The 13,956-nt window shown below is 52.6% G+C and overlaps 1 protein-coding gene across 1 annotated transcript in view; it reads right to left on the bottom strand.

The window, feature by feature from the left end:
• Positions 1-12,286, bottom strand: part of LOC111155892 (ectodysplasin A receptor) — a 31,819-nt gene extending 19,533 nt beyond the window's left edge. Inside the window, exons 1-4 of the mRNA XM_022516348.1 lie at positions 12,057-12,286; positions 11,225-11,347; positions 10,290-10,471; positions 2,190-2,275 (exon numbers count right to left, since the gene is read on the bottom strand). Of these exons, the coding sequence (XP_022372056.1) occupies positions 2,190-2,275; positions 10,290-10,471; positions 11,225-11,347; positions 12,057-12,143 (478 nt within the window). The 5' untranslated portion in view covers positions 12,144-12,286. The remainder of the gene's footprint in view (positions 1-2,189; positions 2,276-10,289; positions 10,472-11,224; positions 11,348-12,056) is intronic.
• Positions 12,287-13,956: the final 1,670 nt, after the last annotated feature.

Here is a 13,956-nt window from a genome sequence, read left to right as displayed (position 1 = left end):
CAGGAGAGGAAACAGACACAGAGGGATTGTGGCTTGCAAGGTGTTTTAGAGTCCCTGAGTACCAGGCTCTGGAGCAACTTCCAATAACTTCTGTTTCCATCAGGCATGACCATGGGCCCAAAGTTCATAACCAATGGCCCCATGGCCCGACACTTTACAGAGCCATGTGCTGAACCTGCAATTACTCCAAGATGGGAGAGCACTTGCCACACAGAGAGAGAGGGGAGCAGCCCTCCAGGAAGCAGCACCTGGCCAGCCCTCTGTGTTGAGGAGCTCCCGACCAGGGCACCCTGGGCTCCCCCTGCACAGGTGTCTTCTTGGGAGCTGCCCCTTGTCCCTGGCTGCTCCAGACGTAATACACGCAGTGTACGCTTTCCTCAGGTCTGTGCCAGCTTCTCTGACCATGGGTTTGCACAGTCCAGTACTCACGGACTCAGTGTAGCTTCATGCAGTAAGGGCCCAGGGACATCACATCAAAACCAGGGGAAGTGTCTCAGGTTGGAGGCCAAGGCACTCTTGGCCACTGACTGCAGGCTCAGGAAGGACAGTGCCTGGTGGGGCTCAGGCAGCCAGCTGACGACATCAGGGTCTGATGCATGAGGTTTCCCTGAGTTCCTGGTTTTCCTGGGGTGACCTTGTCAGGGGCAGGCCTGGGAGTTTGAGTCCCAGGGTCTTCATGGAGCCTATAGTCACAGCCAGATTTTCTGGTTCCATCTGCTGCTCCTGAGCAGGAGTTTGGGGTCAAAAGGTCCCTGGACTGAGGATGGGGGCAGAGGGAGGTGCAGAGCCCAGAGCTGGAGAGGATAACCTTATGTCCACACTCGAGGCCCTGACCCAGATGGGGCTCCGTGCACCAAGTTACCTGACAAGACCTAGCCCGTTGCCTCTCCCCATATCCCATACGGACACACAGAGGTCTGGTTGGTTGCACCCTGACTCTAGGTTTCAGTGGTTTTGCTGGCCCCTTTCAGGACTGATTGCTACAAACCTGCTGTGAGGCCTTACTGGGAGTTGGTTTTCAGTTAAGCAATTCAAGGGTGAAGTTAGGGCAGGGATGCGCTCCTTCTTGAAGTGTCCAGGGCTCAGGGGCTTAGCTCTCTCTCCATGTGATGGACCCACTGTCAGATGGCGTGAGGAGGGAGGTGACCTTCCAGCTGGCCAGGTGGTTACGGAAGTCTCGCACAGGGACAAACTCTGTGTGTGAGCTGTGTTCCAGGTTCCACAGGCCAAGGGCCTTTTCAACACAGGTGGGCAGTGCCTGACATCTTGGTGAGGGCTCCATTCATTCCAGAACTATCTGGTATTGAATCGGTCGGGATTCCCTAGCAGGAGACTGTGGTGTGGCAGCTGACTTCACCACAGGATCTGCTGGCATCCTGGAGCCCTTGGGCCTCCTCCAATTTGTGAATTAATGAGCATGTGGCTGGGTATAAAGCTCCACTTTAAAGACACACAAATCCATGACTGCCGGGGCATCTGCTGAAGCAAACTAGGAAAGAGGGGGTGTGCCCCTGGCAGTGGGGGTGGGGCTGGAGGAGAGCAAAGAAGGGCTCCTGCGGCCAGGGACGGCTGTCCACCCATCCACCTCCATGGTGTCTCTCCAGACCACAGCTCCGAGCGGCCACACACTGCATTCTCCGGAGCAGAGCTCCCTTCCTCACAGAGACATGCAGTGAGGACTAACCAGAAGGAAAACAGGAAAGCACCAGCCCACAGCCGGCCTCTGAACTCGTGAGCCTCACTGCACACGTGAGCTTCGTGGAATCCGGTTCATTCACTGTGACCACTCCTCACCTTTCCCTTGGCCTTACCTGCTTTGAAAATACATGTATGAGAACTTATGATCATCTAGTGCTTTGCAGGACGTGGCAAAACACCTCAGCAACTGTGATCTCATTGGTTTTTCCAATAATTGCATGAGAGGGGAGTTCAGATTTTTGTGTCCCCGCATCACAGATGAGAAAACTCATTCCAGGTGGCAGGTGACTGACTGACCCAAGTCTCTTGCTATAGCAAACCTCCCTGCAGGGACCTGCACCTGGCTGATCAGTCCACGGAGCATTCCTGGTTTTGCCCTCACTGTAGTTCATCTGTCCAGGTGCTGGGACTGGTTTTCTTCTCCCTCCCCTGGTAATGAGAGATACAGTGTAGAAGCAGTACAGTTCTGATGGAAGGATAAGAGCACTCACATTCCTTGGTGTTAGGGGGTGCCAGGAGGCAGGAGTAGCAGACCATGCCATAGATGTTCCTGGGTCTGTTTTCCAACATGTAGTAGCTGCAGGAAGGGAGAGACAAGACAAAGCAGACAGCTGAGCCCGGTGTCACTACAGGCAGGCACTGACCACTCGGCATGCCCATGATTCAGGCATGATCCTAGCATCACCAAAGTCAGGAATGGAGACATATACCATGGGAATCAGGAGCCCTCAGAACCAGCAGCCCATTTTCTTTTTAAAAAGATTTTATTTATTTATTTGACAGAGAGAGAGATCACAAGTAGGCAGAGAGGCAGGCAGAGAGAGAGAGAGGAGGAAGCAGGCTCCCTGCCTAGCAGAGAGCCTGATGCGGGACTTGATCCCAGAACCCTGAGATCATGACCTGAGCCGAAGGCAGAGGCTTAACCCACTGAGCCACCCAGGTGCCCCCAGCAGCCCATTTTTACCACTGAGTTTCCTCAGGAGTTTTTGGCATGACTTGAAATGGAACATTCTTTTTCCAATATTGGGCCACGTTGGGCCTTTCCATCTCCTCTCCTGTTTGGCTCTTTTCACTGATGGATTTGCTCAGAGTGTGAGTGATCATCCTGTCCCCACCATTGGTCACTGGGGTATCTGCCAGTAGACCCCAATTAGCTCTCTGGGTGTCCCAGACAGCGAGCCAGAGCCCCCTGTAGGAGGAGGACCCCCAAGCCAGCAAGTGCCCATCTCACAGCCTCTAGCCTGGTGGGATTACTGGTGAATGCATCTCTGAGCCCCTCAGACATGGGCACTTTCCAGACCTCCTGCAGGCCTGCTGAGATTGGACAGAGGTGGCCGCAGTGGACAGAAGGACAGCAGCAGCATCTAGAGAGGTCAGCACAGAAGGCTTTTGGCATGGCCTGGCTTACAACCAGGTCATGACTGACATTCCTTTGCCTGAGGGCAAGTGCTCACACGGGGGCTGGAGGTGTGAAGGAAGGAAGGAAGGTGTGAAGGTAGGAAGGAAAGGAAGGAAAAGGACAAATCATTCACAGTAAGACGGTGAAGTCCTTTCCCCCCATTGATGCCACATCTTTTGAGTTTCCCAGTGTTAATGTGGCAGCTGCAGTGACCGTGCTCACCCTCAGGATGCCCTCCCTGCCGGGCTCTCCACCCTGGGTCAGAGCTCCCTATGGGACCTGCCACCCTGTCGACCCAGCCATCCTCGCTTCTGGCGCTCACAGCTCTGGCTCCTTTCCACCCTCAGACTTTGGCACTTCTCTTGGCACGTGCCTGCTTTCCATAAACACACATACGGCGATTATCATGGAGCCATTTATCACATCATGAGAGGTCGATTAAGTAACATGAGCTGGTGCCAAAGTTTTCCCTCATTACAATTCAAGAGATGAAAAATCCCTCTGCACTACTGGATTTTTCCATGGTTGGTTTTTAATCTCTTTTTTACTAGCCGTGCACACTCAGGCCCCCGCTGATGGCGGGGGAGGTGTCAGCATGACAGGGGTGCTGGACGGGGGGCTGTCTTTGGACTCCAGCCGCCATAAGCTGGACCATTACCAATAACATGATCATAATTGCCTGCCCTTCCTCAGGGCCTTTTATCCTCAGATCCCTGTGTATCTTGTAAACATTAATTAACCAATCTCAAAACACCCCTCAGAGAAGCCACAACAGCCAGTTTTCCAGTTAAGCCTTCTGGAAAAAGCCTCTCTCAAACACACATGCTGCCACCCTCCAGAAGCCATCTGGGCCTGGGATGCAGGAAGCAACCATGGGGCCTTGGCGCATCTGCTCCTAGGAGGCGGCCTCTGTCTGTGTGTGGCCTCACAAGGGTGACAGGCTCCAGGTCAGCTGCCAGATGTCTGACATCCAGACCCAGTGCTGGCACTGGGGGACCCTGAGCCACATCCCCCCCACCTCCAGCACGGCCTGCTGCCAGGTCAGGACTGTCTCTGTGCCTGGCCAGGGAGTCCCTCAGGGCCAGACTCATTCATCGCTGTCCTCCTGGCCCTTGTGCTGGGTACTGAGGAGGGACAGTTTTAGGCCAATATCGGTTGGAAAAATAAATGAATGAGACGAAATTCTTCTCCATGGAAGTTCAAAGTTCACAGACTGACAAGAGCGCTGAGGGAGTTCTGTGCCTCTTTCCTCCCGTTTAAAAAACCAGAACCTCAGAGTTCTGAGCCCCAGGGGCTGAGCTCAGTCTTAGATGAAGAGCCACAGCCCCCCAGTGGGCGGGGCACAGCCAGCTCAGGACAGCTCCCCTTGGGCTCCAGGGAGGCCTTGGTCTGCCCTTGCTGGGGGGCCTGGTCTTCTGCCCCTTGTCAGCACAGGGCTCCTTCTTGCTCCCAAGTGGCTCTGCCTGACTCCCACGGGGCCTCTTAACAGCTGGCCTCCCGTCCTGACCGTGTGTCTGGACCAAGCTATGTAACGTATTAAATAACTTGGCCAAGTAACAAAATACTGGGACTATCCATTTAAAAAAAAGTAAGTTGGCTCCAGGCCGCCATTGTGGGATCGCACTGCCCAAGTTGGGGTGTTAACTACCTCACACACTTCCTGGCATGGTCTGCTGCACAGAACATTCCCGAGTGTGAGTGCTTCCTCTTTAGGAAGAGCCTCAGCAACTCTTGCTGCGACTTACACCCGAATCTCTCATCCTAGCTGCGCGGGCACGTAGAATAATTGTTTGAGGGCCTCCTTCCGACCCATTCCCAAACGCTTGAAGCTGGCTGTTCATTCAGGGTCTGTGGCCCTGACAAAGAGTATTGGGTCCCTCCGTCCTTCTGTAGAGGCTTAATTGCCTATACTTCCATCTATGTTCAGACTTTTCTTAGTTTTTTTTTTCTTTTCTTTTTCTTTTTTGTTTTTTTCCTCAAAGGTTGATTAAGGTAAGTAGACGAAGATAAAACCCAGTTTAAATGGGGCCTTTAGGGGCACCTGGGTGGCTCAGTTAAGCAGTTGCCTTTGGCTCAGGTCATGATCCCGGGGTCCTTGCTCGAGCCCCATGTTGGGCTTCCTGCTCAGCGGGGAGTCTGCTTCTTCTTCTCCCTCTGCCCCTGCCCTACTCATTCTCTCTCTCTCTCAAATAAATAAATAAAATCTTAAAAAAAGATAAATGGGACCTCTAGAATCTTCTGTGAAGGGACTGACTTCCTCCATGTCAATAGATATATAGATTTCCCTCAAAGACTTCTTTTCCTAAGCTTGTCGTGGATGCCACTGAGCCACCGGATGCTCTGTCTTCCCACACAATGTGGTATGTAGACCCGTGTCCTTGCTTGGTCCTCCAACTGCCCCACAATGCCTCATCTGAAGGGAGTAGACGCGAGGTGGAAGCCGGCCAGAAGGTGAGATGGGCCATAGCCAGACGTGGGTAAGCTGATGCCCAGGCAGGGGGCAGAGGCAGGCTACAAAATCCAGCCTTAGCTGTCTTTCTCTTCTCCTGTTTTTGTTCCTGGTCCTCCCACACAGCCTTTCTCCACAGGAAAGCTCATTGTTCTGCCAGCCTCTCAGCCACACACTGGTGCACAGCACAGAGGGCAAAGGAGAGGGAGAGCATGCCTGCCAAACCACAAGGGGGCCAGGGCCAAGGCAACCTGTGGCGTTAGGAAGGCAGCTCTGAGGAGGCCTGCGCTGCGGCCTGGCAGGCACGAGGACTCAGGAATGAAAACAGCCTTTCACCGGGCCACCAGCACCAGCTTACCAAAACTCCTTTACTCCACCCCTGTGACACAGCATGAGAGCTTTACTTGTTCCCTAGACCTAGGGCGGGTACCAGGAGGTGGGAGGCCCTGCGGCCCTCCCCTGACACACCCCGAGCTCCACAGAGCCTATAGGAGGAGGCTGGGGGACGAGAGGTACAGCAGGGCCCTTTTGTGGCAGTGGCCTCAGGGGCTGGGAGTGACAAGGTCAAACTGGAAACCCGCTACACCTTCACATCCGTGGAGCAATGTGAGGACACACTGCCGTGCAAGTCGAGATGTGTTTCCTCACCCACTCTGTGTGGCCTTCACCCACTCTGCGAGGGTGCTGGGGGCTGAGACAAGGTGTGGAAGAAGCGGGTCGCTTTTCTCATGGAGCAGGGAGGGAGTTACTCAAGACTTCAGAGCTGGGAACACCCATTTAAGAGTGGAGTATAGATGTCAGCCTCCCCACTAATTCTACACACAGTTATCTTTTGAAGCCTTCTAGAGGCAGGGCACGCACAACCACTGGCAATCCTCTTTCTGGGAAATGTATGAGGGCCAAAGAAATTGTCTTCACCCCACAGAACAGCCCTTCTTGTGACAGCGCTGACACCTGCACTGGTCCCAGGGCTGTGCTTTCTGGCGAGGAAGTATCTGTGGATCGAGGTAAGGATGAAACAGGCTGCTCCAAGTTCATAATGGCTGCCCCTTTTAGATCACCTGGAGTAGTATCATGGCTGTATCTCCCAGACCACTGTGGGATGCATACGTGGTCTGGGCCGCAGCTGTGCGGCTGGGTCAGAGCTGGCAAGGCTGAGGACGAGCCTCTGTTCAGTACCTACCCTTGCTCCCCCTCTGTGAGGCTGCCTCCCTGGAGGAACCTGTCTGGACCAGTGGCTCCTACACCATTAATGCAGAGATGACTTCCAGATCTGACCTGAGCTTTGTACCTGTTTATCCATCTATGTGTCAGATACCTTGGTCTGGAGGCTACAACCACCTCAAATGCACACATGCATCCTCCATCTTCCCTCCCCCTTCTCTCTGCTAATCCTAATCCTCCTGTATTCCACCTCCCAGCAAATGGCATCAATGTCCTCACAGCTGGCCAAGGCTGCCATCTGAGATTCCTCTTCAAGATCTCCTCCTCCGAAACCCCCATGCCCTCGGTCTACAACTCCAATCTGTGCTATCTATCTTCTAGTGAACTCTCAAATTTTTCCTCTCCCTCTGACTTCCAAGGCTCCCATCTGGCCCCAGTTCTCACAATGCCTCTGGGCTCCATGTCTTCCCTACGCAGCACATTTTTCCTCGCTGCTGCCAAGAAGATTGTTCCAAGGTACTGCCCAATCGTGTCCTATCCAAGTTTAAAGTCTGCGTGGTGGCCCGCTTCAGCATCAAGCTAAAGACCAGTGTCTTCCACATCATTTCCCAGAGCCATTTTCTCTCTGGCCCCCACCTCCCCTCGCTGGTTTCTCCATACCTCCATGGCTGCACCTTCCATGTTGCCACAGGGACCCTCATCTTCACATCCCACCAGGTTGCTTGCCCCTTTGAGCTTTGCCTTGAATCTCTTGGAGAGCTCTGTCCTAGTTCTTAGCCTGACCAACTCCACCATCCCAACATCACCCTAAGTCTTCAGAGAAACCCTCCCGACCCACCTACCTAACCATGAAGGGAGGGGTCCTTCCTGGACTTCTAGAACACCATGTTCATCCACCGCACGATGTTGGGGTCATTGATTTCCTTGTCTCACTCTCTCACAGAAATGAGGAACCATGTCTTTCCTCTTGGCCTTACAAGCGCTGACCTGATAGCTCACGGGTCAGCGCTTGGCCTTACAAGCGCTGACCCTCTTAGCTCACGGGTTTACTAAAGCAGATGCAGGAGCAGTTAGGCTAGGCTGTGATGGTCAAGTCAGCTCCTCACACTGAGGGGCTCTCAAATAAGTGAGGATTTTGAAAAAAGGATTATTTGCTTTCCAAGGTGAGCATGGCAAATGTGTGCGTGCTTTTCTTTGGCATACCTATAGTTACTCCATGAAACTCTGCCTTTCTTTCCTGAATTATGCATCTGCACCAATAAGAATTAGTGATGATGAAGTTCCAGGAAGCACACAAGTTCTCAGTACCCACTTAATGGGAAGACCATGCTGAATTTCTCTCCTTTAAGCATAGCACCTGTGCACCAGAGTCTCTCAATGGATGTTTGTACCATTCATTGGGTGGGAATGCCTAGCTTCTGCTTCTTCTAACATGTTCCTTTTGGTGAAGCCTGCACTAATGCAATAACCTCAACAACCAAATTAAAGACTGTCAGCTATAGAACTTTTATTTTTATCATATTCTTTAAGAGAACCATCTAATATCTTCCCTAGGTATAACTATCTGCTTTTTTTGCATATTGAAAAACAAGGCTCCACAATAAGGTTCCTTGCTTTCTTTATTCATTTGACCGATGTGTTTGAATCACAGGCTGTGTCAGGGACACTGACATGGGGTTGTCAAGCAGATATTTGGAAATGCAGGTCTGTAGCTCTGGAGGAAGTTCTGAACTGAAGATAGAACACTGGAGAGGGTATGGGTGGGCGATGGTCACCAGCAGAAAGAAGCCATGGGAATCAATGCTTCTCTGTAACAAATTGGAACTAAGATTTTTAAGATCTCATTTTAAAGAGTTACTCACTTTCAATCTATTCTTAGGTTGCTGGGTCTTTCTGCCTTCTTCGCATTTCCTTTTTCTTACAAACTAATGCCTCATGTTCTTATTTGAATATATCCTTCTTACATTCTTTCTTCTCTTAATTCAGTACAGTGATCCAGAAAGATATGGTGCACAAAATGGTTTTTTTCAAAGTATAGTGTGCTATTCAAAATGCCACTATTACCACGACCACCACCACCTCTATTATCACCACTGCCATCATCACCACCTCCATCATCACCATCACCACCTTCACCATCAGCACCTCCACTGTTTCCATCATCACCACCACCACCTCCATCATCAGCACCATCTCCACCCTCATCACCACCACTGCCTCCATCATCAGCACCTCTATCATCACCATCACCACCTCGATCATCACCACCACTGCCTCCATCATCACCACCATCACCTCCATCATCACCACAACCACCTCCATCATCAGCACCATCTCCTCCCTCATCACTACCACTGCCTCCATCATCAGCACCTCCAGCATCACCATCACCACCTCCATCATCACCACTTCCATCATCACCACCTCCATCATCACCATCACCACCTTCATCATCAGCACCTCCACTGTTTCCATCATCACCAGTCTCCAACACCACCATCACCTCCATCACCACAATCACCACCTCCATCATCACTACAACTGCTCCCATCACCACTATCACCACCTCCATCATCATCACCACTGCCTCCATCATCAGCACCTCTATTATCACATCACCACCTCGATCATCACCACTACTGCCTCCATCGTCACCACCATCACCTTCATCATCACACCACCACCTCCATCATCACTACCTCTATTACCACCATCACCACCTCCATCAACACCTCCACTGCTTCCATCATCACCATTGTCTCCAGCACCACCATCACCTCTATCACCACCATCACCACCTTCATCATCGATACCACCACCACCACCTCTACCACATCTACCTCCTCTACTACCACACTGTAGCCTTTGCCATGGTTTTTTTTATCTGTAGCCCTTGCAAGCACTGTGCTGTGTGGCCACTAGAGGGAGGCAGCAGCAAGAGCCGAGGCTTGGTAGATCCTTGGTGTCAAGCCGGAGCTTCTCTCTTCCAGGCAGAACTTGGTAATGTGTCCTGCCTGTCAGAAGGAAGAGTTTATCTTTCTTTCAAGCTAGCTACATTTTCATTTTGCTTTTTTGGGAAAACTTTTGATACATAACAGAATTGTGGTGGAATTATAGCTACCAAACAATTCACATATTCCTATTAATAGCTTTTACCCTCAGATTTTTCCAGAATACCAAAAAACACTGGATTTATACAGTGTATTATACAGTTTATTAATTTTCTTTTCTTCAAAGCATTCCACACGTGTTATCTTAAGGTATTTAACAAATTTGTTTGATTTGGGTTGTTGGGAAGATATTATCGTGATTCTGACTAACATCCACTTAAGAGACATGGAAGCTGGGCCTGGATGGGCTGCCCATCCTCTAGGTGGCGGGACTGGCCATCCCAGACCCCATGCTTCCTGACTCCAGAGAGGTGCCCCCTCCCTGCGGACCTGCCCCCTGTAGAGCCAGTGGGAGTGATACTACACTGTGGTCAGAGGTGCTCATGTTCCCTGGGGCCTTGCCAATGGGACATTCGGGCCTTTCTGCAGGACGCATCCTGGGGGGAGGCCTAGCAGTGGCCATGCTTACCCAGGGAGACACGGCCCGCACTCAGCATCATTCTCCATGTCCCCTGGCGTCAGCACGGTGGCCCGGAAGAAGCCCTCGCAGTCCTTGTGGCGCCTGCATATCTGGTAGCCTCCTTTGGAGAACTTCTCTGCTGGGCAGGGGACGCAGCCATAGTCCTCGTCTTTGGTGCCGTAACCGCAGGACTGGCCAAGGAACAGGACAGAGGAATACAGGTGAGTATGGCAGCCGTACCTGCCGTGACTCCACCTACGGTCCTTGGGGGCACTGGTACACCAGGCATGCTGGGCACACTGGTTGCTTCCAGAAGCTTCTCTTGTTGGGCTTTGGTTTCCTGACCTGTCCTAACTGCAAGCCCCCCGTGCTCCAACTCTGAGCTCCTTTCCCCAGTGCTCCTGGGCTTCAGACGTTGCTGCGCTCCCCGGGGTCCCTGAATAGGTTTGGCCAGCTGAGGGGTTGCCCTGGCAGTGACACAGCCCATGGCTTCTGACATTCTCAGCTCTCTACGACAACCCTGAACGCTGATGCTGGGGGCCTTTCTCTAGACTGAACACCAAGCTGAGCCTCTCCCGCAGGAGAGGGAGACGCCGCGCTCAGGATCAGTGTGCCGCTACTGCGGGACATCAGTCATGCCTCCTGTTCAGACGCCCTGAAACCCGTCTGATCCAGGTACAATAGGCAAGTGATTGTCCTCTAAAATAAATGGACACAGCTCCTGAGAAATCTGTCACAATGGCCAGCTTTCTCTGTCGCCAGGGATGCGCCATTCCTGGGCTCACTGCTGCTCAAACCCTTTAACCGGGGCGTCTGAGGCCCATAGGCAACCGGCCTGATTTAGCTTGGGGACCACACATAGAGCCATACACACGCGCCGATGACACCCGCCGTGTGACGGAGGACAGCTGCCCGGGCCCCAGGGTGGCTGGCAGGGGACTTACCAGGTAGGGCTCCTCCCCCGGGCCACACTGCGGACACTCGTGGCACAGCCCCGTGGTCTGGTTGTAGTACTCGTTCTCGCCGCAGTTGGAGTACTCTGCTTTGGCCGAGCACAGCAGTGACACCTGCCACGAGAAAGGGTGTCTTTCGGCCTCTGTTTCTCCTTGGAAACACGCACGCTTCCTCGGGGAGCACCTTGAGCGGTGCTGCAGGGGAAGGAGCCTGGGTGGGGTCTCCTGGGGCTCGGGTCCCTCTAACTGCAGCCACTACACTGGGCAGGCTACCCGCTTCCTGCCAGCTGACCTCACTGCGGGTCCCCCTCACCCCTCCATCAAAACTCCATCTCATTTTCGAGGCCTGTTCCAAACTCCTTTCACCCACCAACTCTTGCTTCCACCCTCCCCAAGGTCATGGAGGAGGCGGCCCTCTTCCCAGAGCCTCTGGGAACAGTGGATTTCTGTCACATGCAGCCCCTTCTCTGCAAGAAGCCTGGGTCCCTCCTGGCGGTGGGGCCACAGGCGTGGTGCTCACCGACAGGCATTGGGTTGCATATATTGCAACACAAAGAAGCATTTAAGGACCTTTCTCTATGCAGAACCCTAGAAAGGGAGCCACCAAGCAGTCTAATCTGAAGGGGGTCTTGCTCAGTGTTCTGGACCCTCAGCAGAGCCCAGCGAAGAGGCTGCTAGCAGGTTCCATCCCACTGCACAGCTGCACAGACTGACACGGAAGAGGCCGAGGAACCGGCCTCCCGTAGGCTGGCAGGCAGAGGAGCTCCCCAACCCCCCGCCCCTGGGGGCGCTGTGGGTGCTCACAGCGGGAGGGTGCACTTACCACCAGCACGGGGAGCCACGGCACACGCTTGCAGCCTCCCACGCAGGCCATCTGCTCCCACCGCTTTGCCTGTAAGACACACTTCATAGCACCCAGGGGCCTGCATGGCCTGGCCACAGCCTAGCCCCCTTCCTCAGTCCGGTGGCCTCCACCATGTCCCACTGGGGATGAGGGGTCTCCCAAAAGTGGGGCAGGAAGCAAATACAACATAAAAGCAAAGGTGGATTTTAAGCTGAGGCCCGGGCCCCTTGGGCTGACTCCATCCGTGGCCCTGCTAAGATCACACCTATCCCAGGGAGGAAAGACCAGAGAGCATGGAGGGCCCATCATGGAAGACAGGGCAGTGACCAAATGTTCACCCATGCACAGAGTCTGAAGAAGCCTGGTCTTACACAGAGCGTGAAGGGGGGGTCCCAGCAGGCCCCAGTCCTCCTGCTCCGGGTGACGGTGCCACGACTCAGAGTCTGGCCCAGCCCATTGCACTCCACTGCCAGCCCTGCTGCCAGGTTCTTCCTCTCTCTGTTGAGAAGAGGCTGTGGTCAAAGTGGTTAAGAGCGCACGAGTCTGACCACTTAATTTTATAGCCAAGACAATGGAAGACCACTGGGTGTAGTGACCTGTCCAAGGCCACACAGCCACTTATGGACAGAGGGTGATTATGGCCCAGGTGTTCAGGTGCTTGATTTGAAGGAGGAGGTATTGTTTGTCATCTCTCCATCGTGAGGATGGGAGGCCTATGTTTCTAACCAAAAGCAGTCTTACCTGGGAGCCTGCCTGTACAAAGACAAGAGACGGGCTCGTGGGAGGGCTCACGTCCCTCAGTGGCCACTGCTGGTTCACTGCTGTCTTGCTTTGACAATTCCAGACAAAACAGCATGCTCTCTTCTAATGTCTGGGTTGTGTGAGGAACCTTCCAGAATAAACCATGGACTCAGACAGGAGTCAGACCCCCCAAGAACATTTACCCTCTAAGCCCTCTATCTGGGTGAGCCGTGTCTGCTCATGGAAACCCATAATTCCCAATACCACACAAAAAAGACTGTGGAGGATAGCTCAAAGCAGGAGACCTGACGAATGGGGAAATTCACTCTTGTTTCTGGAGAAAAGCTTTGACCTTTGTTCTTCAATACAGTATCTTTTTTTTTTCCCCAAGCATTTTATTTATTTATTTGTTTTAATTTATGAAAGACATAGAGAGAGAAGGAGCAGAGGGAGAGAATATCCAAGCAGATTCCCATGGAATGTGGAGACTCAGGGCTCCTTCCCATAAGCCATAAGACCATGACCTGAGCTGAATCCAGGAGTCACACCCTACCCGACTGAGCCATCCAGGCCTCCTCCCTTGGAGTGATATCCACTAAATTTTCAACGAAGATTTTTTTTAGCAGGGGTGAAACAGAGTTGGGGTGACTACGGACCGAGGAGGGTTATGGGGAAGTCTCCCTTTCCATAAGGTTCTTAGCTTCAGAATGATGTACAAGCGTATGGGTGAACTTTGTGATCAGAAAAAAAGGCAGTAAAGACATTTCGCTTTGGGAGGAAGCATATGATTGCTCTGAGAACAGGCAGAGAAAGATGTCCAGAGCGTGATTCCAGAGACAGAGGACCCATTGGAGACACTGGGGAATGGGCAGTGCCCTGGGGGCCTGGATCTTTCCCCTGCTTACCTGAAGATGTTCTCACCGGTAAGTAACATCAGGGGGCCTTTGGAAGGGTTAGGTTTCCAATAACTCTTGAAGAGATACAAAAGCTGCTTTTTCTCGCCTGCTAGCATGCTTGCTATTTTGCAATTCAGTGCCACATTTACGTTTGAAACACACTAAATGGACTAAGGCAAGATTAAAGCACCCAGCCACCCCAGCGGTGAACTTCTGGGTGTTTTCCTTCTAGCAATGGAGCA

The sequence above is a fragment of the Enhydra lutris genome, unplaced genomic scaffold (assembly GCF_002288905.1).
Source record: "Enhydra lutris kenyoni isolate GAN:26980312 unplaced genomic scaffold, ASM228890v2 scaffoldscaffold44, whole genome shotgun sequence".
Lineage (NCBI taxonomy): Eukaryota > Metazoa > Chordata > Mammalia > Carnivora > Mustelidae > Enhydra > Enhydra lutris.
Note: the sequence above shows the minus strand (reverse complement) of the source record. Positions and strands in the feature narration are given on the sequence as shown.